Source organism: Diadema setosum, chromosome 14, assembly GCF_964275005.1.
Source record: "Diadema setosum chromosome 14, eeDiaSeto1, whole genome shotgun sequence".
Classification (NCBI taxonomy): Eukaryota; Metazoa; Echinodermata; class Echinoidea; order Diadematoida; family Diadematidae; genus Diadema; species Diadema setosum.
In genome coordinates this window covers 26,417,941-26,445,786 of record NC_092698.1, presented here as the reverse complement: position 1 = coordinate 26,445,786, position 27,846 = coordinate 26,417,941, and the positions used below count along the sequence as shown (strand labels likewise).

The 27,846-nt window shown below is 37.8% G+C and overlaps 1 protein-coding gene across 1 annotated transcript in view; it reads right to left on the bottom strand.

Annotated features, from left to right (window-relative positions):
- Nucleotides 1–6,877, bottom strand: part of LOC140237668 (uncharacterized) — a 95,650-nt gene extending 88,773 nt beyond the window's left edge. Inside the window, exon 1 of the mRNA XM_072317593.1 lies at nt 6,811–6,877. Within this exon, the coding sequence (XP_072173694.1) occupies nt 6,811–6,877 (67 nt within the window). The remainder of the gene's footprint in view (nt 1–6,810) is intronic.
- Nucleotides 6,878–27,846: the final 20,969 nt, after the last annotated feature.

Sequence of the window (27,846 nt, the reverse complement as noted above, 5' to 3'; positions counted from 1 at the left end):
TTTTTTTTTCTTCCCTCCACCTTTATCTCTGAATCTCCTTTTCTCATTCTAAATGGTACCTCCTTAATAGTTGTCTGGGTCGGATTATTCTCTTCACCCTCTGTGTGCCCCACGCACTTGGCTTAACTTGTCAAGCTTTTTTTTTCAGCATTCAGTATAATGAAGCCAAACTTGACCGAGTTGTAAAGTTTATTAGGAAGCCTACTCATCAAGCCCTGCAATATTCTGCATGTCCCTCAGTCCAAACAGACAGGCAAAATATTAGGGAGATATTAATCTCTATTCACTGACAATTAGTTTGAAGACATTTGAGCCAATCGGCCAACAAAGTAAAGGTTAGGTATTGCATATAAATTATATATATATATATATATATATATGTATATATATATACATTTAATGCCTAATTGCGTAAATCCTTTCTTCAAGATCTGTAAAGCCAGGGTTAAATGGGTATATGACTATAACAGGACAGCAGCTACACCATGAATGGGTCAAAGTTGGAGAAGAGTGCACAGTCAAAGAGAGATCCAAGAATGGTTCATAAACTGGATCGGTGGTGACGCCATTCGCTCGTTATCTCAGGTAGATATGAAGAAAGCGCAAATTTGACGTCCTTTCCGATGCGAGGAATAAAACAAAAAAAAAAACAAAAACAAAAACAAAAAACCTCGCCCGCATTTATTTTGAGAATGGCACGTTGCTCTGCATGTTTCCGTTCATTGGAGATCGGCAAATTTACTCTCACGATATTTACCCCATGACCGGTAGAGCATCAAATTCTATCGTTAACATGAACATACACACACACGCACACACACACACACACACACACACACACACACGCACACATGCATACGGACACATTCAATTTTTATACTCGCACAGAGTACTCTCACATGCTCTAGCACACAAACACAACACCATATAAGATGTATTATGTTACTGCACATCATGTACAACATACAGCACATCGTGATGAAATATTTATCAGCAAATTACCTGTTTCATTTCTTCTATGTAGATAAACAACCTAGAAAACTGGCAGAATAAAGTGACCTCTTGGAAGAATGATTGACAAGTACGTTTGGCTTATTAGAATGTACATTCTGACTTAAAGATAAACTATCTGCAGACGCGATTAACTGAAAAACAAATCCTCACGGACGAACAAATTGATCTTCGTTTAATCATTGTAGCCTTCACGCCTACTGGCGTTTTATTATGATGAAAGAAATGACTTAGACCAAAAAAAAAGTCATAATTTCGACGGGTTTTTCCTTGTTATTCCGTTATTATGCCAATGCGACGTCACTGAATACATTTGTCGATACAATTGGAAGTTGCATCTTCTTCTTTTTTTTATGGATACTACGTACAGTTGAAACACAAAATATGCTGCAGTCACTGGCAAAGTACATCATTTTCTTAAAACAAAAAAAAAAAGTGAATTTTGTGTAAAAGCGCAAGCTTTCCATGCAAATTGTAAAAAACACACACACACACACACTACCAAATGCTGTACAAAAAACAACAACAACTGGTATATAATGATATCAACCAGAGAAAAGGCAACAAATCATTACTTACAATTATACATCTCTTTCCGATTTTTTTTTTCTTAAAGCGGTTCATTATACTTCCTAAGGCCTGATATGAAAAGACGACAAGAGTAATTTGTCCTCCCTGAGCATTCTACGTAAAAATACCTGCAGACGTTAGCTGATATACTGGGCTTCTCCTATCTTGGCTTCGAGGGCTGCTCATGGCGTAACTCGATACCCTACTTCACTGAAGTACTCCCCGGTCCCCTTCCTTCGAAAGTGTCCATCTTCACGAACATTTGGCACTTTGCGCCACTGACAGAACGGGGGTGGGGGGGGGGGGTGGAGTGTCACGGGCCATTCGTCCTTGCCTAACAGGTTTGGGCCTATTCAGTGACTTGAGCACGCCGGGCTAAAAGAATCGATTACACCAGAAGTAGGCGGCTGCTTGCTGGGGTTGCGGCGTCACGCTGGGTCTGAGAGTAGTGCATTTGCGATTACTGTAGTTCCTATCATAAAGATGCGCCTCATTTGCACTTCAAGGAGAAATTTGATTTTCTTCCTAGCTGTCTTTTCCTTTGCTCATTCCCATTTTTCTCTTTAACATGTATATTATATATACATATACATATATATATATATATATATATATATATATATATATATATATATAGATATACATAATTCCACATATGTATACATATATATGTATACAATATATATAGAGAGATAAAGATATGTGTTTTTATATTTCTCCAAATACAGGCTCCCCCCACACACACACACCCACATACACGTACATATGTAGGCCTACACATATGTATTTTTATATAATATACATACATATATATACATATATACGTGTGTGTGGGTGTGTATGTGGGGAGGGCAGCCTATATTTGGAGAACTATAAAAACACATATCCCTCTATTTCTTCGTCCATAATGAACTAAGGAAGCACTCGAAGTAAGCAGACTTCATTTACCAGTGCATTTCTACCGATATTGTGATTCTTTTTTTAATCTCCCCTAAAATTCAGTCAGACGGGGATTCAGATCACTACCAACATTTTGTCATCTCTTTCTTGTGTCTTTATCAACTTTTCCTGAAAATTTCATCCAAATCCTCTTTGAGTTATGAACGGATGTGGATGAAAAAAAAAACAAACAAAAAAGGCAAGCAAACAAACAAACAATCACACCTTACACTAGTTACTCCTTGGCGGAGGTAATGAATGTAATGAATAATAAATGATGATGTCATATATTCACGAAACAATACATATCATGCTATTCTTATTGTAATTTCGGGTTTTTCCCCCGCGTATTGTATTTTTCTTTACTGAATTTTCACTCGTAGCAAGGATAAAATAGACGTCTGTTATTAAAAGATTTAAAGAGCATGATGTACAAACACGTGACAAAAGCTTCGGTCTAATAAAAATAAAGGTTTGTAACAGCCTTATGAAAAATCACTGACAATTATTTCTGATCAACACTGCAACGAGATGATCTTACACCTTCTTCTCTCTACCATGACAACAAGATGATTGTGATGACACCGCGGGGTATCTAGGGAGGAGATAATCAGACAACGTTTACAAGGACTCGAGGGAGACAATAGAAATGCGAATGAATATGATGATAATTATTCCCGCCGACATGATCAGATTATCAGGATGAGTTTGGATCCATTATGTCTTTCTCCAGTTCTCTGTCCTCCTCTTTCTCCATTCTCTCTATCTTTGTTTCTCTCTCTTCTGTCTTTCATGATCCCCACTCGCCGACGCCCCCCCCCCCCCCATCACACTCCTGCAGTGATGGAATAATGAGACCGAGAGGCAATATTGTCGGTAGCTAGCCCGTTGCCCAAGGTCTGATTGAAACTGATCGGGAGCCGCTGGACAAGGGTTGTCCCTCATAAATGAAAAGGGCGTTGTGTGCATCGCCGGGGGTGGGTTCTTCGCGTCGCTTCTGACGGCCAGGACTCTCTGTCATGCTGCCGGAATGGGCCGGAGATAGCTTCGAGCTCGCCATCTTCTCGCCGAGCAGTTGAGATGCATATTTTCGTACATTTGTTTTCTTTTTCCGTTTTTTTTTTTTCTTCTGTTATATAGGCACTCAAGAAAGTCAAAATTGATAGTTTGGACCTACGCTGGGTTTCAACCACAAGAATATAGATGTAGCTAGTTCCTTTGTGTCTGCGCCGTACATACAAAGTTGTCCATTTTCCTCTTTTGTAGGAAAAAAAAATCACAGAGGATATTTTGGAATATATCTTATAAATTTTTGATATGAAAGGAACAACATCGGAAAAGTAAAGGAAGAATGCCTACAGTATAGATATCTGAAGGACACACAATGCATTGTTGGTCATACTTGACATTTTCGCCTTTGCCTCATTTATTCAAATATTTTGGAGTTTTTGCATAAGATGGACTTGTTCATTGCTTTGTTTTTCTTAAAGGTTTTTCTTAGCCAGCCATTCCTCTCTAGAAAGGATCTTTTTTTTTCTGCAAAGCAAGGTCAAGATCATGAAGAGTAGTTACGTGGTATTCAAATTACCCCTAGGTCACTCTCTACTTCCTACTTAGGTAAATACTCATATTTCGTCCAAAAATGCCACTTTCAACCCCTACCGTTGTTTCTTTCCGGCTACAGTGAAACTGGTTCTGACACTATCGCGACCGAGCTCCTGCGAAATAGTATGTCAGGCATTTTCTCCTTCCCCACCCTATCCCGCAAGATCCGGTATCATGCCGGAATATCATATTTGCTGTATCAATCGATTTAGCAGCGATTATTAACATGCGGCCTCGTGTACGGTTATGAGTACACACACACGCGCACACACACACACATACACTCGTGCCTTAAAACCTGCTCCTAGCACTGCACCATAAATACCCTCCACTTTTTTAAGTACGAGCGCAAATACACGTGTATATCGTGATGTGACACAACTTGGCGCCCCGTGATCACAACCTGCCAGTGACGTGGTAATTGGCAATGATGAGTTATTGGTGTCGTCATTTTCATTGAGCCACAGAATCTATGGCATATGATGTTGGAAGCAAAAAGTGTCGACTCATTGTTCATTCCATTGTATACAATATCCTAATTTTGTGCATTTTACCAAACACATACTGACTGGTATATATTGTAGAAATGATATTGTCATAAATTATTTCCTAAGAGATTACCAATCTGCGTTTCCTTTTCAAAAGACATCTGTCGTAGAGGATTTGAGAGTTTTGTGCCTTTTCCGCCGACCAATGCGCGGTCACGTTCTTCAAGCAAAAATGGACAGAGGGTTCATAGAAATGAATGGAGCAATACGAGAAGGCGGCCTTTGGTCGTGTGGGAAGGAAGCGCGTAACGCTCAAAACTTTGTTATGTCAGGCTTGCGCTTAGTTCGCCGCAGGAAAACAAGCACTGACCAAATAAAGAAAGGAAAAAAAGGAAAAAAAAAAAAAGAAGAAGCCTAGTTTATAGAGGTGTCAAAGTTTTAGAAAAAGCCGCCATAAATACAATCAATGTAGGAGATAAGAGCTTGGGTGTGCGATGCACGGAAACCCCCAATGACTGTGTCGAGTCCTATAGTACCGTTCCCATAATAAGTGAGGTCAAAATCACCTGCTGCCCGACATTGTGTGATGCATTGGTATTCATGTTCAACTTGTCGTCGGTCCTCTTGATATCCTTAAAAAAAAAAAAAAAAAACGCAATACTTAACAGGGGCGCATAATGCATATTGAAGGTTTTTGACCCAGTTTTTTTTTAACGCTTCTCAAAACAGTTAATAGATTTTGTAAGTTCTAACATAGTCTAGTCATCAAGGCAGAAACCTCGTCTTATGACTTAAACAGACAACATTAACTGAATGATTCAGACCTCGGTCCTTTTATTTAATTTTTTTTTTTTTTTTGAGGGGGGGGGATTCAAACCCAGACTCTTATAATATTGTCAAAGTCAATTATATATATATGTATATATATACATATATATATATATATATATATATATATATATATATATATACGTGTGCATTTATATATACGCAAATGTTCTTGACAGCATCGTTTCGAAGGTTTCTTCATAGGAGAGGAACCCTCGCGCAGGAGCGTGGAAAAAAAAATCCCTTCAATTGATCTATGGTATGTTTAACCATGAACAGCACTCTAAATTAATACGCTCTTTTTTTTTTTTCCTATATACGTTTCCCCAAGGAAAGTATTAAGTGTGAGTACTATAGTTGGAATGAAGATGTATGCTGTATGCCTCACGCATGTGGTATCAATACGATACTTTGTCCGCTTGCTTTAAACAGTCTTTAAACAGGCCGAGTACTTGCCAACAATACCAAAGCAAGAGGTATGTTATGTGGGGAAGTGCCTTATACGGGTCTATCGAATGTTAACATGATTTTGCCGACAAAGTACAAACGTCTGTGAGAATAACACGAGAAATTTGAATTCTTAAAAAAAGAAAGAAACCTAAACAAATCAGAACCGTTCATTAAAAACAGCGGACTAATTTGTAGCACAAAGAAAATTGTTCCGAACAAAACGAACTCATTGCAATTTTAACTTGTAAGGGGTGGCAATGAATGAAATTATTGCTACCAGTGAAACTTTCTTGGCAGCAGCAGCCTATTAGATGTTTGAAGAGTACAAGAAATTGCTATGACTCCATGAGGCAGCGCTGAAGTAAGCATAACACGATCAAGCTAAGCACAAGCTTGGTTTGGTCAAATGAAAAATACCAGAGTCCATCTGAAGTTTGACTCTGTTCTCTCCTTATGATTCATCAACTGAATAGCGTGTCTAACTATATGGATGTGACCACTGCATGATGTGCGTATCATACAAGATTAGTATGACGCAAGTGTAACTATTACTAAATAGTATTAGTGCTTTTAAGATTAATGACAGCTATAGACCCTACCACTTTTAAGCGGTGTCATTTTGGACTTGTAACCAAATACAAATTGTATCAGCACTTGAAAGAGTTGCCATCAAACTCTTTCCGTCGAAATTGGCATATATATACATATATATATATATATATATATATATATATATATATATATATATATATATATATAGCATAAATATGATTCCCCCCCCCCCCCCCGAAAAAAGCGAGGAGAAAGGCACTGCGCCTGTTTGAAATGTTTTCGGAGCAGGAACACATTCACCGCTCTCTTCAAATTGAGCTTGAATTACCCATACTATATTTGGCATTTACAGAACGTATAAACTCACCTGTGTGAACGAAAATCAGCGCCAGACAAAGGACAGAGGCACACACTGTTGGATATAGCCTGGCCATGGTCCGAAATCTCTTCTCTGCCCTGCTTTCTTTTTCCGACCGCTTCCTCCTCAAAAGTCTCCCCCTCTTTTATGTCCTGGTTTTTCTCTCCGTTTCTCCTCCCCTCGTTCACTTGGCAGATGAAGTGTAGAACTCGACAAGACAGCCCCTCTCGGCACGGTTGAAACGCAGGCTCGAAAGCCGAGCACGATTTTTTGTTATTGTATTATCACAAAATTGCAATCCCGTGTGGAGAACAAAATGCTATCACTGGAAACCGATGGAGCCGGCATGAGATTATAACATCGAATTTGCGCCCGAAATGAGGCGAAAAAAAGAAAAGAGACCAAGGACCATTCGACACTTGATAATCAACGAATTAGTTGTCCCCGTCGCTACGGCTGCGCACTTCCAATCATATGAAAACCGAGTGTATATTTTTTTTCACCCCCTTCCATGGGAACGCTCATGCACTCGCGCGCGCTCCTTCTAAATTCTGTTGCTTGTCACCGCCACCCACTTTTTTTTAAGAGCCTTAACATCAAATGAGCGAATCAGCGACGTTTTATAATGACGTGGGTGGATGAAAGAATTTACCGCATGCGGGAGAACGTGCACGCAACACACACGCACACCCACTTTCATCAGCACATGTATGTACGCACACACACGCACACACACGCACGCACACACACACACACACACACACATAGACGCGCATTCATACATATCTCTCCCTCTCTCCCCTCCCCCTCTCTTCTACCAATAATGATCTCTTGACCATTTTGTACGTACGAGATGATGTTTGACGTACAAATGAGTTTCTTTCTACTGTATACACCAGGGCCTCGAGGAAATGAATTTAAACGCAATCAAGATTAATGGATTGTTTGCCTAATATTCTGGTGCATTTCCGTAACAACTGTGGGTCGGAGCTCGATGCTTCCAGTATAACGTTGACAAGAGCGCCAAAATGCATAGAATCTTTGCATAGCCAATTAGAGTGTGAAATTAAAATAGTCAAATTGCAAAAGTTTTCTCTGGAAAGAAGTTAATCCAATCCAGTAATGGCAACTGTATTACCGTGGTACATGAAGGAATCTTAAGTGCGCTCACGAATGCCATTGGCTAGAGTGGACGTAAAATCCTCTTAGGCAGATGTTCAAATGAAAACAATAAGTGGGCTTTTTTTCCACATTCTCCTTTCCCCATAAGAAGAAGAAGAAAAAAAAAAAAAAACGTTTGACAGTCTCAACAAATTTCACGTTGACCGACAGATAAGTACAAACAACAACATCTTAGACAAGTTAAGTGATGACATCATCACCTTCAATAAGCTGAGTAATGACATTATCACGTGAGATAGTTAAGTGATGACATCATCACCTTAGAAAAATTAAGTGATAACATCACACCTTAGACAAATTACGTGATGACCTCATCACCTAAGACAAGTTAAGTGATGACATCATCACCTAAGACAAGATGAGTAATGACATGATCACCTTAGACAAGCTAAGGATGACATGATCACCTCAGAATAGTTAAGTGATTACATCATCACCTTAGATAAGTTAAGTGTTAGATAAGTTCCATAATCATATATCTGCGAACGATACACCAAAACGCAATGAAAAACGTGCAAAATTTCAAAATTACAGAACTTTCTCCTCCTTTGTCCGTTTTTTGTGAACGTACTAATTTTAGTCCAGATATGAATTCATGAAGGTCGACAACAAGGAAATCTCCTTTAAATCTTAGTTTTAAATACACTATTAAATGTTGAGAAATTATTCTCATTTATTTTCTTTTTGCTAGGAAACTGGTATAAGATAAATATCGCACGATTTGCCTCCTCTCCACCCCTCCCCCTTTTGTCAGTTTAAGGGTCTTCGAGCCGTACGAACCTCTCTCCTCCACAGTTCTCCTTCTCAGTTTCTTTCATGCGAGTGTTTAATGAACACATTTTTGCCAGAGGCACCATGCATAAATATGTATTGATATATTTTCTGCGTTATAATACTAATACGTAAGGAAATGGTATGCGGTGAGTTGGTGGTGGTGGTGGGGGGGGGGGTCCAGATCTAAATACAGCAACTGATGTAATCTATGGACCATAGAATATTGTGGGTGACATCGTTGTTAATGAACATGTTGCGGCATATGTCATAAGTCAATGTCAATTTTGTGACTAATCTGCAGTCCTCTGCCACAACAGGCAGGAAACAGTAAAAAAAAAAAAAGAAAATGTCAAAGGAAGGGCTATTTGGGCATCCCTGGGTCTCAAGAGAATCTTTAGTAGCACCTTTAGCATCTTTAGTAGGTTTGGTACTGGTATATCCTTGCCGCAACTTACCGCTCCACCATCATAAGAAAAACCTGCATCTCACCAGCTGTGCGATGGTCATATTCAATTATCTTCTGACGAGCATCTACTATAACTAGTCTAAAGGATACCACTCAACTCTAAATGAACTTATCCATTTTTTATCACCGCAGGTTACGCGCTGAGAAATGGCATTAAGTCTTTGAAGGTTCCTATATAGCGCAAGAGAACTGCTCACACGGAAAGTGAATTAGCATTCCCCGCGGCTGCGAGCGAGGGACTTCCGGCGCAAAGTCAACCCAGCGACGAGAATTGGCGGCCTCGCTGATTGGCTTATCTGTATTTATGTCAATAACCATATTCATTGTCCTTATCAGAGGGTAAATCATTTTTTGGAATCAAGTCATGAAAGAAGAAGCCGACACTGCCTCCTTTTAGCTCTGACAACTTGTGCAACTAAAGTAGGGACGGCAAGCGTAAATTCGAATCTGTGGAAGGCAACTTACCAATCAGCTTTACTACGTGTATTGTGCGTTAAATTTCCATTCCTCCTCCCACTCCTGCTTCTTACCAGCTGTGATCATATCAATTTTGATGATATATTGACCCTCCTCCTCCTCCCCTCGAGTTAGTGCCATGCATTAACGCAATAAAAATTAGATATGAATCAGGGATGTGTCTTCTTCTTTTTTTTTGGGGGGGGTGCTAAAATGTTGCTTGTGATAGGTTGGGGGAGGGGGTGCTAAAATGTTGCTTGTGATAGGTTAATTTATGCAAATTCTTCAACGATGATTCATCAATGTTACCATAACTTGCTCGTAACCAAAGAAAATACATCCAAGAGACCTCTATTGAGGAGTGAATAGGGTGTTTGTTTGTTTGTTTGTTTGTTGTTGTTGTTGTTTTTTTTTTTGAAGATGTCTCAACTTTCCCCATTTCCTTTTCATTGTTATACTTGAATGAAGACATTTCATTGTGGAAATGACGTGTGTTATAGAGAGCGATTTCTGACATTCTATTTTTCTAAAACACTATTGTTTTAATGCCATATACACCTAAATGTGTCGGTAATGTACTTGTATGGTTTCCTAAAAGATTTTATGACACGTCTTTTCCATTTTATTGGTCCCCGTGACAAACACCCCTAAATAAACAAAAACAAACAAACAAACAAAAAACCAACAATTCCAATCTCTGCTTCTGACACGCATGTTCGAGAGTAAACATGCTTATTGAGCTGTAAATTCAAGCACCTCAGGAAAAATCGATGATATTCTTGAAAGTGCGGCAACCAGCACTACTAGTTTGCATTTCATAGAATTCATTAATTTCAGATTGAGGCAATTAATGACAAATGTTGTCATTTTAGTTTCTTTGAAACATAATGTCAAAGAGGTCTGTATGCATATGATAAACACATAATTACATATATAATCATTATCATCATTTATATATATTCGATCTTAATTTATTCTTACAGATGATGCAAGCATTTTCTTTACTCATGAAGATCTACACACTGATCACGATAATCTTCTGATTATTTAAAGTGCCACTATGGTTTTTAGGCTACCAAACTGTCTCTTGATACGGACAAAACAATGATCATACACCAACACAAAATATTAATTTTCATGTAGACTCACAACACCTGGAACAAAATTTAATGTATGTCAACATTTTTGAAGTAACCATTGATGCACAATAATTAACATGGTCCTAACATAATTTATACGCATAGTACACTCAACAATATTATGGGATCCCCTAGGAGGGTGCATGGAGAACAGCTTCCTTAAAACACTCAAGTTTGGGATGATTGCGGCTTTATCACAGTCAGTACTCTTGCTTTTGAAGACTTGTAAGACTTGTTACGAGTTGTCACCATTCAACACACACAGAATCATTGTTTTACGGCTAAACACTCTCAAAATCATCGATATACATATATGGCAAGCTGCTATATTCATGGTTAAGTATGCCTTTAACCGGCTCCCTGAGATGATTAAAGATACGTTTATCTCAATTTTCAGCATCCACTCATTTGGTAGTATATGTGACAACAAGGACCAGATGTAGAACTGGGTGTACGTCACGAGACCGACACCCACGAGTCATATAGCCCACGAGTCATACAGCCCACGAGTTATACGGCCCACAAGTAATACAGCCCATGAGTTACACAGCTCACGAGTCATACAGCCCATGAGTTCGACACTAAGCTAACAAGGCCCACGAGATCGACACATTAAGCGCCGTGTTGTATCTGTCGAACTCATGGGCTGTTTTTACTTAGTGTCGGTCTCATGGGCTTTATTTGCCTAGTGTCGAACTCGTGGGCTGTAGGACTCGTGAGCTGTATGACTCATGGACCTGTTTTCAATGTCGTACTCGTGGGTTGTATGACTCGTGGGTGTCGGTCTAGTGGGATGACCCCGTAGAACTCGCTATCTTGTGATCTTAGACACCGTGCTTCTTTTCGCAATATTAAAATAATCTTATACATGTAATATATATATATATATATATATATATCCTTATGGTAATATGTCACTCAGAAAATAATCAAGCTCTCTCATTCATTTCCATACTCTAATCACACCCAACCGACTTTGCCTGCTTTATTTCTGACGTTTACAGCTTCAAACATTAAAAATTCTTACGTAACATTACTTCCTGTATAAACAAAACAAAACAAAAAGCCTCAAATGCTTAATCCCTATCAATATCTCATCCCATCCTCTTTCTATTTCACTTATCCATTTTCTTCCCTGTCCCTCATACTTATTTTTAGTATATTTCTATGCCAATGTTGATCGCTGAATTAATTGTACATGTATGTATTTGAGGCTCAGGATATTTTTACCTGTCGCAGTTGTCCGTTTTGTTCCAATTTGAGTTTTGTATTTCATAAATACTTTTCCTCTTCGCTCGAGGCCGTCATCAACAAACGAACAAACAGAAGAACGAACAAACTGAAACTTCCATTAAATGTACGGTGTCATAGTAATGTTTATAATAGCAATAATACTACTAATAATTGTATATGTATATATACATATATACATGTCTGCAAGTAATATTATTATTTATTCAGTTATTCATTCTATCATTTATTCATATTTACATACATACAGGATACAGGAGAAGGTACTATTGTGAATGATACTTTCCATCCCTGTGTCGTTGTATAAAAGAAGACAGCAGTCGACATTTAGTGAAATTCTATTTTAGCAGAAGGAACAATGCGATCATGAACCGCGTAAAAGAACAATCGATATGTTAGCCGACCCGTCGACGCTCACCAAACGTGGTCACTCCCATGTTAGCAGCTCCCGGGAAATCGTCGAGACTGGGAGGGAAACAACTGCGCATGGAAAGAAAATCGTTAAATCATTGTCTCGTCGGCCTTTAATAGGTTTAGGTCTGACGTCTTTAAAGTGGCTAATTAATCTACACCACGATCGATCTGTTTTTAATCATCCCAATTACGACAGGCTTACGCGATATGCGCATATGGAGGAGACCTCGGGCTAAACATAAATCCGTATTCGCTGCATCGTTGGGTAGAAAATTTGGAGGAGCTTTAACAAATTGTGCTCGTGGCTATTTAGCGTGCTAATTTATTCGATTTCTTCCAAGTCAATTTAATTAACCGTAAAGTGTCAATGCAATTCAAACGACTAGTCATCAGATACATTGTGTTTTATTTAAGCTTTGTTGACGAATCCTTGGAATATGTTATTGGATTTTTTTTCGCCTAGCAACAGAGAAGACTACGAACGTATCTTTTTTTTTTCTTTTTTTTTTTTGCGGAGTTTTGTTTGTGTTGGTGTAATCATTTTCATTTTAGAGAGAGTAAGGTTTTCTTTGGGTATTGAATTTTAATTTATTTGCTCAACAAGTAAAAGAAAGCAAACATACCCAATTGTAATTAATCATCAAAGTGTTAAAAGCCTTTGAGTCCGCCATTACAATGTGCACATTTACCCATATGAATAATTGTTTTAAAAAATACGCTACAAATAAACGGATTAGTTACAGATCAGTACGTATTAAAGTAAATAAGAACAAATTAAATTTCTGGAATCTTAGGCTTTTGTATCGGTGTGTAGATAATGCAACTACAATGAGTCTTTGTAAATTTCCTGTCATTTTCTTGATTTATCAGTTTCGGTTTCCTAAGTTTTGACACAACACCATTCTATCCTGGTCCCACGTAACTTCAACATGAGGGTAACAAACCGGATTTGGGTTGGGGGGGGGGGTGGGGGAGGAGGAGGAGGAAGAATGGAGCAACGATAGCAATCAAACCTTGAACAAGAGTCAAGGAAAAGGTAGCTGGTCTTGTGTAGGAGATCAGAAGCAATGAAGCACAGAAAAGGGTCAGTAAGTTGCGTCTATATACTGAGGACATTGTTGACGACTTGAATTAAGTCGCGCGAATCGAGATGCCATGTCATGTCGGGATCACTGCGCATGCCATACTGCTTCGAAACCTGAATGGGACAGCTGCCATGGGTGAGAGGTAGGTCGAAAGGGAAGGATGGTGGGAACTGGGTTTGGTTGGGGTGGAGTGGGGTTGTGATTGTACCTTTTTTGGCGATGGACGAAGAGGCTGATGTGACGTCGGCCATCATGACGACGTCATCACTTTTTAACTCTACCTGTTTACGTCATGACCGTCTGAACTCTCCTCATTATATCTGAAAAAATATGAACCATCAGTAACAGGTTTCCGTCAGTCGTTTCACTCTATGGATACATAGTCTTTTAGAGTAACTTATAGAGAGACGTTTTCGGGGTGTATAATGTTGCAATATTATTGTAGACCATTATGAAGCTCTAATCAACTTTAATACACTTCTCTTTTGTTGAATTAGTTGTGGACATTGTTAAATAAGACCATCTGGACGTATTGGAACAGATGCCCATCATTTGCTGGAAATTCCGACTATGATTACAAAATATATATATATATATATACTGTTCATCTTTTTGCCAAGATGTAACTGATGAACTTGTTCTCGCCATTAATCATGCGTTTCAAATACTTATACCAAAGGTTATGCTTTAAAGGGGAAATCCATTCCAAATATAAGTTAGTCTGATAAGAAAGAAGATAATTACGAGTTCAACGGTATAAATTTGATCGAAATCTGGTGAAAATAAGGAAGTTATGTCATTTTGAAGTTTCGCTATTTTTGGGGGAAACAGTTCTTGAACAGTCAATATGAATAGGCAAAAAGCAAAGTGGGCATGTCATTCCCTCGCAACGTACCATATAGTTTGCGCATAAAATTGTGAAATTTCCAGTTTTTCATTCAAACGCAATTATGCCCGAGGCTCAAATCCTCATTATCTAACTGATCACTATTCTGAAGTTATTCAACCAGCAAGAATGTCATGTTTCAGATTTCAATGTCAGTAATTTTGAATTTTGTCATTTTTTTTTGTACACGATCAATGGAAAATGTGAGGGCATGACATGGTTAGCTCACTCATTTGCATATTCATATCCACTGTACAAAAACTGTTTTGATGAAATTATCAAAACTTGAAAATTTCATAACTTCCTTATTTTTCATCCAATTTCAGTCAAATTTTTATCGTTGAACTCGTAAAGTTTTACGCTTTTTTATCAGAGTAACTTATATTTTGGACAGGATTTCCTCTTTAAGAAAGCATGAAATACAAATTGTTTCATTTGATTTTACTATGCACATATCCATATCTACAGCTATATCTATTCGTGAATGACTAAATGAATAATAAACATTAACGCACACGGCCTTTTGAAATATTAATAGTGATGCAGTTAATACATACATGTATATTGAAATGATTTTCCTCTTCATTACTAAAAAAGGATAATTAAAAGGCCATGTATAGTTTTACGTCTGTCTGAAAAATGTATTCTGAAGGTCGTCTCGTATGCGTGTGGTGAAAAAGATTTCTGAGTACTACTTTATTAATATAAGATTTCATTGACACCATACTTAATCCCAAAAGGATACAGGTGGATAGTTAGCAACGTCACACAGTGACGTCAAAAAGTAATTTCAAGAAAAAGATCGGAAGTCTTTTTGCGATAATATACCAAAAATATTTCCATTCTGTTCCGTCAATTTCTCAATGGCGATGTGGACGTGATGAATACTTTGCATGGTTTCCCTTAAGAGTAACATCGGTATTATGTATCGATAATAAAACTTCTAAATCTACTCGGTTAGATCTACATTTACTTCCGTCAAACATTATGATATAGGTTCTATAAACTGTCATGACTGTGTACGAATAGTTGATTTTTACTCTGATAAAGTAGCATGGTATGATAAGTTTCTTAGTCTTCGATGATGATTAAAATGGTGTTTAGTATGCATTATTATTGGCAATTTCTATGGAGCTGGAAACATGGAAACTATTATAGTGTAAATGCAAATGGGGGAGGGATGGAAAAGCGAAGAGTTGGCAGAGTGATGAAATGGTTTAACTGTCATATTACTTTTTCGAATTAACCAGTTTGGAGTTAGCTCATGGGCACATTGGTACGAATGAGCCCTTTTTTTTTTCTCCTCAGTCGGTTAGGGGCTCCTCTTTGTTTTCAGAACGGCATAATGCATAATTAAAAAAAAAAAAAAAACTTGCGCAGATCAGATGACCAGAATGAAATGTCAATTAACACTTGGGAAAGCATCCATTTCATTATTTTGCATTGAATGTAATAACATTCTCTTTTTATTGATATTGCCAACTACTACTCTTACCGTATCAGGTGACTGTGCTGACAAGCAGCATAATATGTTAAAAGGATTACATGATAATCATTACATTACAGATAATCATTCCAGTGAATTTAAGAACCAACATGCCTGTTGGTACGAATGACCTTTCTTCTGCTCATGCGCAAAATGGACTCGTCATCTGGCTCAATGGGGGTAATGTAAGTATCAAACTGCTGCGTTGGCTATCGTGGCTGTCCGTGGTTGAATATTAGCGTTCATTCTCAGACTGCCATAACGGGGCAAACGCACTACAATGGATGCTAACATAATTTACAAGCAGTTATCTCAAGCAGTTATCTCAGGAGGGTCTATCAAAATATTGGGGGTATACAGGTATCATCAGGGTCACATTTTGCAAAAGAAGACAAAAAACATTTCATACACGCGTCGAACATTTGAGACATTTGAGTTTACGGCGAACGAGTAAAAGTTCAGCTTAGTTGAAGGGCGCCATCATGTGAATTTTCGCTTCATTTTGATTAACCACACAGGTAGCCCCGCCGAATGAGAAGCGAAAAAAAAAATAATAAACACATTTTCCTTTTCTTTTCGAAAGTGCCTTCCAAGTCTGTTGCAGAAAAAAAAAAAAAAACAATCCAAGAAAATCCACCGAATAGAGAAATAAGTATACAAAACAAGCCAAGTATGCAAAACAGCTACTATGTGTTACTAGTCATTATGATGGCAGATAAGAACTGTCTTCATTTGATTTGTGCGATTTTGTTTTCTTTCTTCACGTCAACATAATTATTATGATAGTCACGGAATAACCGAGAAATGAGAACATCACTTTGTGGCTGTTGCGTACTATACATGTCTCCCTCTAGTGACGAACCGGAGTATAGTCAGGCGAAATGCATCCTTACAGGTTGCGACTGAAGACAATACCAGGAAATTAAGGCGTTTAGGTAAAGAGCTTTATTATCACTTACGGTCAATGATAATAAAACAAAAAGTAGATTGTCGTTTTTTTCCAATACTTAACCCTCTTCCCACCGGGGGGGGGGGGGGGCATTTTGCCCTCCCCCCCCCCCCTGACGTTTCGCGTGATTATTCCACAACGCGTGATGCTCTCGCCGCGACATTTTATGACTTTTTTCTTTCAAATATCGCGCTAATTTTGAGACCAAATTTGTCTCTCCCGGGCATACCGTTTTGAAGCCACGCCCCTTTGAAAAAAAAAAAATCGTCGACCTAAAAATTACTAAAAAAACATGATTTTGTGTACAAATCCAATGTAAATTGTGTTTTTGCAATTAATTCATATAAAAAGAAATATTTTCACTTTCAATGGTTGATAATGATTTATTTCAGCCTGATTATGCTTTAAAAAGTTTCTGCGACAAATTTTGACGAAAAAACAACAAAAACAAAAAGTGAAAAAACAAAGAAATACATAAGAAATTCAATAAACAATAAAATACATAAGAAATGGTTATGAAGTCGAATTTTTGCTTCAATACTATTGTTGAGGATATTGAAAAGAATATGTTCACCAAAAATTAGAAGTCTTGGAGCTTTATCTTTTTATTTATAGGCAAAACAATATTTTTTGCATAAATTAGTATAAATTAATTATCAAAAAATACATTAATTAAAATTTGAAAAATCTAACTATACAGTCTTGTAGATTTCATTGGCCTCTACCTTAATGCAAATTTTCGCGAGGATCGCGCGATCCACGACCGAGATCTGAAGGGGGCCAAAAAGCCCCCCCCCCCCCCCCGGTGGTTTCAAGTCCCTCAAAAAACCCGGTGGGATTAGGGTTAAACACTTCACGGGCTATTAAAGTGTGATACTCATTGCTGAGTTGATCTGCGCTGAATGATGATCACTGGTTTCACGTGACCAGGGTAATAGACTTAGAAGTTTCAAACTGCTTGGTTGGCTAAGGAATGCTGAAGAGGCTGGGTGAGGAAGTAATTATGACTAGAATATCCTGGAGAGAGTACGCGGTGGATGAAAGGGGGTAGTAAGAGAATTACAGTTCTATTTTCGTTCATACATGGAAAAATGTATTGTGTAAAAAGAAAACATGAAACATCCAATGTGCTAGCCACATGCAGACTGAAGCTGAACACCTGATATACTTACTAATGGCCTGATTGTAATCAGTCAGAGTAAAAAGAATTAATTAGAATAGAATGAAGATAATCTAAGACTTGAGTAAATTGAATCCAGCATCAGTTCATAAAAGGTTAATGGTTGTTAGAGCGCATTAGGAATCGCCGCGTCAGAGTATAATAACATTGTTGCTTTAAAAAAATGGTGACATATAAATTGACATGTATTGCTAAACCCATGTAAGCCTACAACTTCATTACTGAATCTTGCTTTAAAGGAAACCAACAACACAACACGAGAGACAGTAGATAGCCAAATTAATGTAATGCTGTAAAAGTGAATTTTTTTACGCCGGCGGGGTAAGAAGAGTTTCGCGTGTTTTTAATTCCGCGGAATCAAGACATCAACCACTGGAACATAATATGGCAAGCAAAAGTTTTCGCGTGCTTTTATTTTCGCGCTAGTTTGTGGTTGCAAATGAGCGAAAATTTCAACACCGCGAAAATTTTCACTCTTATAGAGCACGTGGGAGGAGAGGAAGTTCAAACACCACTCAGGTTCACCTTCAGAGTTTCCTTTGCCATTAGATGGCGCTACGCAACTCTACGTAAATCGCCTCTTGGTGCTTGATATGTAGCTGACTGCTGGGCGAAGTGCGACCCAGCTGTGTGAGGATTACATGTTATCAGTTCAAAATTACAAAGCACCGCTTCAGTATGTAGAACATGTGTACAAGATGTGTGTGTGTGTGTGTGTGTGTGTGTGAGATATTGTGTGTGTGTGTGTGTATTTTTAACATACAAAATTCTTTCTTTTTTATTAGTAACATTGGCAATGTCGAATTTATTTTGTTATGAAATTTGTGTTATTTTGTGATGAATTGATTTGCATACTGTTTACATGAAAAAAAAATGAAAGATTGATAAAAACAAACAAAGAGTATGTCTGTACTATATCCTGTATATATTGTGTATACTAGGGTAAGGAATAGACCATAATAAATGCACATCATTCCGTCGAAATGTAGCATTTACACGTAAAATCAGATCACCAGAAAAACGGTAAACACTCAATGTACCTTTAAGACATGTAATATAAATGTCTCACTCTGATACAATCATTTAAGGTGCAGTACACATCTATTATTTTGTATTTCATTCAAATAGGCTTTGTAGAGAAACATTTGTATAGAAGTGAATATAATTATGACAAAGTAAAAGCAGACATAGTATTATGGTCCCATGTTGAAGAAAGCACGTAGAACTTTCTCAGGGGGGGAGTTGATGTTGCCGTTAAAGGCCTCGATACACTACGAAATAAATAAGTTCACTCTCCAAAGATAAGTAGGTCAAAGGAGACAAAAGAGGAGTCTTCTACGGGAAAAAGTTCTGTGATCGTGATAAGACCTATGTTAGAGAAACTGGAAGGTTAATCAATGACAGATTAAAGGATCGCAAAGGGGCGTTTGAGCTTAACTCTGTCAGCCATTCAGACTTTGCTGAGCATGTCATTGTTGCCGGTCATTATATTGGGCGGGGTGATGCCCACATAGCCACCTTTTAATCCTACTTTTGGGGCTAGGAAAGTCAAAGACGCCATCTGGATCTGGAAGACTAATACTGCTTTAAAACAGGACTCCGGAGACACATTTTCACCTATCTATGCTCTACTGACCCCAAAGTATTATCAGAAAAGCTGCGAACTTGTAAAGGAATATAATGTTCGTCTTGAGAAAGTCGAGAGTAGTTAAGGAAAGCTAGCCAATCAAATACAGTCGCTTGAAGATTGATTTTGTTAATTTTGATGTCTTTCCCTAGCTGATGAAAGTTGTTGTTATTGTTGTTATCTCATGTTCGAAAGAAATTGGAAAAGTGGAAGAAATTCAATGACAATAGCTTTATTAGTCTTTGATGTTCTTTGCATGGATCTGATCAGAGTCACTTCGTTTGAGGCGAACTATTTCCTCCAGGAATGTGTCCCAGATGTATAATTAGCTTGTCACTTGTCATAGATTTATCAATGTTAAAATGAAATCCTGCACGACATACACGGTGACTTTCATGTTTTCCTGATTTCTATTACAACGAAAATCATGACTGTTTATCATGTCAGTATTGATAATCTTGTCAAAACATAGAAAAGTGTGCAGGTAGAATGTGACACAAATTGGCTTGAATGCTAAGTAAAGACTGGTGTCCAGTGAACATGAGACCCACACTCACGACCGAGTCAAATAGGTCCATTAGTCGTACAGCCCACGAGTTATACGGCTCACGAGTCATGCAGCCCACGAGTCATACAGCCCACAAGTTTGACACTACGCAGAAAAGGCCCACGGGACCGACACTACGCAAAGAAAGCCCAAGAGACTGACATTTCCTCCCCCCCCCCAAAAAAAAAGGCTCACTAGACAGACACTACGCAAAAGAGGGTCAAGATACCGGCACCAGGCAAAGAAAGTCCACGAGACTAACACTACGCAAAGAAGGCTCACGAGACCGACAGGATGAACAGCACCATTTACATGACAATCACAAGTATATGCCTGCACAGGGTATTCCAGGAAGCTGAAAATTACATACTGGCGGGTGTAATTTCGTCACGCTATCGAAGGAGAGATTGTATCTAACTGAGGGTAATTTCGCTTATAGACAGGTTTTGTTTTCATTAACCCAGCATACTCGAATCATGCTAAAGAAAGGTAAGGGCGGTATCCAACTTTTACTTTGTAAAATGACTCTAACATTCACATTTCTTTTCGATGATCACACCAGGCTATGATTACCAGATTTTCTCTTTTTGTTCTTTTTTTTTTGGGGGGGGGGGGAGGGGGGAAGGGAGGAAGGAGGGGGAGTAAGAGTACCAAAAACAGGTCGAAGATTTGATATGCAAACGAGGGTGTATATAGTATGTAAGTAAAGTGTGAATTGCAATAGTTGACAGTGCTCAAATACAGGAGCTCATGTATAGTACAGTGTATAGTAGGATGGACGGCGTTGCTTTATAGTGACTTAGGTGGACAGTCTGTTTCGGCCGAAGCCTCGTCAGCTAAATCAACTTCGTAACAGTTTCTTGTTAAGGTACAGTGAAAGACATACAGATCTGGTGCATTCAAGCAAGCAAACAAAAGATACATGCACGTGGCTCAACAAAACAAGGTTGATAATGACACTGGTACAGGGCTTAAAGTAAGGCAGGGGTACAATAGCTTGTTACATGTGGGGGGGGGGGGGTTGTAACCGTGCTCTGCAAGAGAAAGCTTTTTCTTATGTTTACAGGTTGAAATGAGTTCTGTTCTTGAGTTCAAAATTGATGGCTTCTTGGTTGTGATGATGTAGTATTTCTCCCATAGACACAGGCTGCACCGGTTTGTTTTGGGCGAGTAGGGTTAGGCATGTAAATACATACGATATGATATATCGTATTATAATTCATGAGAGTGCATGCCTTTACCCTACTCGCCCAAAAACCGGTGTAGCCTGTGTCTATGGGAGAAATATATACATAATATATACATATAAATATAGTGTATATATATCGTATTTCTTTATAGCATTTTTTTTTACTTAATTGAAAATGACACATCGACAGCTATGTACCAGTTTGCATTATTTTTTTAATATATATATCCAAGCAGGACATTTTGTATCATTATATTTTGTTATATTTCATATGTATTTTCCATCGAGAAATACGAAAATAAATTGTAATTGAAATTGAAATGTAATATTATGATATACATCCAGCACTGTCGGTTACGGTTCATTATTCCGAAGGCTTGCAAATCCAAGGGTTTGTAAATCCAAACACGAAATAAGGTTCGTTATTCCGCACTTTCTTTTAATTTTCGGATTAACGAACCTTTGGAACAACTAACCGTTTTGCACTCTTGGATTAACGACCTTTTGGAATAATTAACCCTATTTAATTTCCGAATTAACGAAAGTTCAGAAAAACGCCACACTATACATAAAGATAATATATATATATATATATATATATATATATATATATATATATATATATATATATATATATATATAATGTGAAGTGGGCTTGGCCTCGTACGTGGTGGGTACTGCATCATTGGTATATGTGTGACGGAAGGAAAACTTGCAGTATAGACGTTGCAGTGATGTTCAGTCTTGCCTTTATTCCCCGAGCTTTTCGGCTGTTTCACCAGCCTTTTTCAAGGGCTTGATGAGACATAACATAAAAGCTGGTGAAACAGCCGAAAGCTCGGGGAATAAAGGCAAGACTGAACATCACTGCAACGTCTATACTGCAAGTTTTCCTTCCGTCACACACACACACACACACACACACACACACACACACACACACACACACACACATATATATATATATATATATATATATATATATATATATATATATATATATATAAGACTGGGCCTTCTCGAAGACCATCTCTACCTGAAGGCTGAATAAGCTACTTTGGATAACTAAAACCATGATTATCATGATCTCAGACCATCCACTCATGCGTTTCTGCATACATTATCTACACTACACAGTGATCCCCGCATGTAAACCTTGAATCATTGATGACATCATTGACCTTAATTAAAAAGGACTGGCTAAGAGCTCACACGGAGGAGAAAAAACAAAGTTGCAGCAAGTGTTTGCAAATTGTGTTTGTCTTGCGAGCAGAAGTTGTTGTAGAGTGGCCACTATGTTGCCATTCTTGATGATAAAGATATCAGCCGGCTGTTGACGCGAAAATGAACAGGGTGCCTCGATCCTGACCTTTGAACGAGAAAACGGAATGCTGCTGAGTTAACGAGTTCAAGGCATCAGTCATGGATAAGTTGACTCAGGTAAGTCCTCCTTTGTTGATCAAATTTCGATCGATTTTAAACTGAGACAGCTGAAAGGCCTTGTTACAAGACATTTTCATTCTGGGACGGTGGTTGAAGCATAATGTATTATCATTGTTTTATGCAAAAAGAAGCACCTCAAAAGTGTCATTGGTGACTCGGATACCAAATGACTACTGTCGTTTGTTTGTTTGTTTGTTTCATTTCCATCGAGATAAGATGGCTGTATGGGCAGTCCATGTTTAGCTGCAAAAGCTGGTCTTCCACTGGGATCCAGTTGGATGTCAGGTGGGACAACTTCACCGGGTTAATCCAGGGGGGTGGGGAAGGTTAAACAAAAATACACAGAAAAAAAAGAAAAGAATAGTTCGTTATAAGTCCCATGTACGTTTTGCTTGCTTCATTTTTCCGTCTGAGAAGATGGCTGGATAGTCCATAATACATGTTCAGCTTCACTAGCTAGTCTTGCATGGGGTCCTGTAGGGCGTGAGGGGGGACCACTTCGCCGGGTTATACACCCAGTTGCTCTTTGCGATGAATAAATGAAGCGGGATCTCCATTTTATGTCCCATAACCGAGCGACAGATTGTTTTGCCTCTTACTAGAAGGCATGCGTGCCATTCTAAGAGGAATTCAAAGTTTATTCGATTAAAACCGGTTTTGAAATGGCTGAGATATATCCAAAAACAAATTATAAAACAAAGCGATGGTAATAAGAGGTGGATCCAGTGGCGTATCTAGGGAAAACGGCGCCCGGGGCAAGCGCGAAAATTGCGCTCCTAATTTCTGAAAAAGTGTTTCAAACCCAACTCCGTCCCGGTAGGGACTTTAAAAAAAAAGTCCACATGATATGCTTTTTCAAGCACTTAAAAGGGGTCTTTTGAGTGTGATTTAAATGTAATATTTTTTTTTTGTATTTCAGCTTACAAAACATGGAATTCTTGTCATTTTTTGGTTATTAAATCTTACAATAATCAAGATAATCATAGTGATGTCCCTGTATTCATAGATAACGATTTATAACAACAAACTGAGGACTTGAAAAAAATACTCTAAATTAGTACGAGCGAGTGAGCCGAAATTTGTATATTTCCGCGTCATCATTACGTTTTGTTCTTATCTTGTTTGATTTGGTTTTTTGCGCCCCCGTATGTTCGAAACCGTTGATGCCCTCTTTTGATCCCAAAAGAGGGCTTTTTGTCATCATCACGTTTTATTCTTATCTTCTTCTTTTTTTAATAAATTTTGGCGAGCGAGCGCAGGGAGCGAGCCGAAAATATTGTTGTATATAATATGTCAGCTTACAAAACATGGAATTCTTGTCATTTTTTGCTTATTAAATCTTACAATTCTAATCAAGATATACGGTATAGTAAAAAAAAAAGTCCACATGATATGCTTTTTCAAGCACTTAAAAGGGGTCTTTTGAGTGTGATTTAAATGTAATATTTTTTTTTGTATTTCAGCTTACAAAACATGGAATTCTTGTCATTTTTTGGTTATTAAATCTTACAATAATCAAGATAATCATAGTGATGTCCCTGTATTCATAGATAACGATTTATACCAACAAACAATACTGAGGTCTTGAAAAAATACTCTAAATTAGTACGCGCGAGTGAGCCGAAATTTGTATATTTCCTCGTCATCATTACGTTTTGTTCTTATCTTGTTTGATTTTTTTTTCGCGCCCCCTATGTTCGAAACCGTTGGCACCCTCTTTTGATCCAATCGGCGATCGCTTGAGAACGAAAGAAATTGCAGCCGCTGCTCCGTGTAACATTTTGCCTGCTAAATATAAAATGACATGTGTGAACACAATAGACATTGTCATTTTGTCCGCGTCATCATCACGTTTTGTTCTTATCTTCTTTTTTTTTAATATAAATTTTGGCGAGCGAGCCGAAAATTTTTGTATTTCAGCTTACATAACATGGAATTCTTGTGTCAACACAATAAACAAACAGCCCCCCTATTCTCCTTCCCCCCCCCCCCCCGGTCCGGGTGAGGTTTTTTCTGTTATGTTTTTTTTCTCTCTCTTTTTCTTTTTTTTTTCTTTTTTTTTTTTGCGCCCCCAAGGAGTGGCGCCCGGGGCACGTGCCCTCTTGCCCCCCCCCCCCCCCCCCAATACGCCACTTGGTGAATCCCATCTTTTCTTCGGATATTGCTTTCTTTTGGACATCTTGACAATTTTAGAATCTATTTTCATCTAATAAACTTTGAATCCCCTGGAGACATATGTTCTTTCATATTTCATAAGAGGTTTTTCATTACCTCAAAACAATCATTATAAAAATTTAAAAAAAAACAAGAAACGTTGGAAACCTGAAGTCCCATATCTCAGCTGAAAATGTACCACCCCTTTAAAATCTGACTGAAACGAGCAAGCGTACTGTGGGTGATTCTCAGTGCCTTCTGGTAAACTCTTATGTGCTCACTGTGAAACTTTTTTTTTCAGATATCGTTTTAAATCTGTTGTCTTTCTATTTATCTTGTAACTATATGCATCAAGATTCCTATAGGAAGACAAAATCTGGAGCTCAAAGTAGACATCTTCCACAGCATGTTACACTGTGGAAGAGTTTGCTCGCACGAGGGAAGCAGCTTTCCTGAGGTTCTTAGAAATTTGATTTGATTTTATTTCTGAATTTCTTTTTCATACTTAAATGAAATACAACGTCAATTGAACCAACTAAATGAGCAGTATGACTTGAATCTGACAGTAAAAACAGATAAATTATTAATTCAGATATCCGACATTTTTTCTAACATAATACAAAATGAAAACAAACAGGCATTATTTTATGTATATATTTAGATGCAAACATAGGATCCCGTGTAATTGTACATGTATGTATTTGAGGCTCAGGATATCTTTACCTGTCGCAGTAGTCAGTTTTGTTCCAATTTGAGTTTTGTATTTCATAAATACTTTTTTCTCTTCGAAGCCGTCATCAACAAACGAACAAACAAACGAACGAACAAACTGAAACTTCCATAGTACGGTGCCATAGTAATGTTTATAATAGCAATAATACTACTAATAATTGTATATGTATATATGCATACATACATGTCTGCATGTAATATATTTAAATATGACTTGTATGAAAAAATAAAAATAAGAATAGTTCTTTCAGAAAATATGGAAAACTCAAAATTGTCTTGGTTGTCCCTTTCACCTTTCTGGAGTCCTCACTTAAAAAAAAAAAGAAATCAAAGGGTGCGACTTTTTGTTACTTTTGTGTTGCATGGTCACATTTGCACATTCAAGATGACATCTGAAGAAAAAGTGGTTATCTTTAATATGAAATGATTCTCTACACATGATATTAGTGTGTGCAATTTTGTGGACATTACGTCACACATTTTACAATATACAAGGGGAAGTATTTTTGACCTATGACGCTACCTTGCAAAGACAAGATGGCTTCTGAGGATTAAGTCATTATTTCATGAAATGATTCAGGTAACATTGTTTGATATATGTGTACAATCTGCCTTCTGTAAGGCCTATTCTAACCGAGATACAAAATAAAGAATTTTTTTCTTACCTTCATGCCTCATTTCCACAACCATATCTATGCAAAATATGAGGGCAATATGCCATGTATCTACCAAGATACAGAAAAAGATGTTTTTGATCCTTGTCCCTACTTTACACAGCCAAGATGGCTCCTAATTAGAAAGTTGTTATTTCATGAAACCTTCCATATAAATATATCTTCGGCTTAATGTGTGCACGATATGGGAGTGATAGGACATGTAATTACAAAGGTACAGGACAAATTCTAGTCTTGACTATTCCTTTGCTCAGCCAACATGTCGTCTGATTAAAAAGTCAACATCCTATGAAATGATCACTAAGTGACTTCATTTAACTTGGTATAAGTGCACAATCTGGCCCCCGTAAGGGACTGTATAGTAACAAAGATACAGAAGAAAGAATTTTTTACCTTTGAACTCATTATTACAGCCATGATGGCAGCTGACCAAAGAGTTGTTATTTTATCAATGTATGGTGGTTCATGTGTGCAAAGCATGGGGGTAACACCACATACAATCACAAAGCTACTGAATGAAGTATATTTCACCTTCGACCTCCTTTGCACGGGCAAGATTGGGTCTAAGCAAAAAGTTGTTACTTTGTGAAATGAGTGCTGTATCATGCTCTTTACGTCTGCAAAACATGGGAAAGGTACAACATGTATTCATGAATACACAGGATTAAACATTTATGACCAATGACCCAAATTTACCTACCCAAGATGGTGTCAGATGAAGTAATAATTTTATGAAATGATGTACAGGATGTACTAAACAATTGCAAAATAGTGGGGTGATAGGGCATGTTTTTCATTAGCTATTGCAAAGGAAATCGCAGAAAGAAGAAATATCTCCATACATCGAAGCAAAGATTCGTTTTCAAATAAGTTTTTTGATGTGATCCCAACATGTAATAAAAAATGGATAGCCCCAGGTCTCGGCTAAAACATATTCATCGAAGGATAATGAGCTAGTACTCACAGAAGACAGTCGTGTAAACTTTCATTTCAAGAAAAAATTCACTCCCATAGAGATAACTAGTCCAATTTGACAAGTTTACTTTCAATCCATTTTTTTTTCTAGGTGAGGAAGTTATATCCAATATAAATTCTGAGGTACGCTTCTAACGAGCTAAAACGGATTAAAGATCAATGGATTTTTATTTATTCATTTTTTTATTAAGAGAGCATAGCTGCTAGTGTGGACATTTTAGCAATTCAGCTGGACCTTTGACCACTGCCCTTTGAAATCTTGGCCCAAAACTTTGCCCGGAGCATTTATCTGGAAATGCATGTACATGTATGTACGCTATGTTGCAATGAAGTACTTTCAGGCAATGCATGGATATAGGAGTAATTGTGATGTTTTTAAGAATTTGACTTTGACCTTTCATCTTATTGAGCATGTGCAACCAGGAGTTGATAGGCA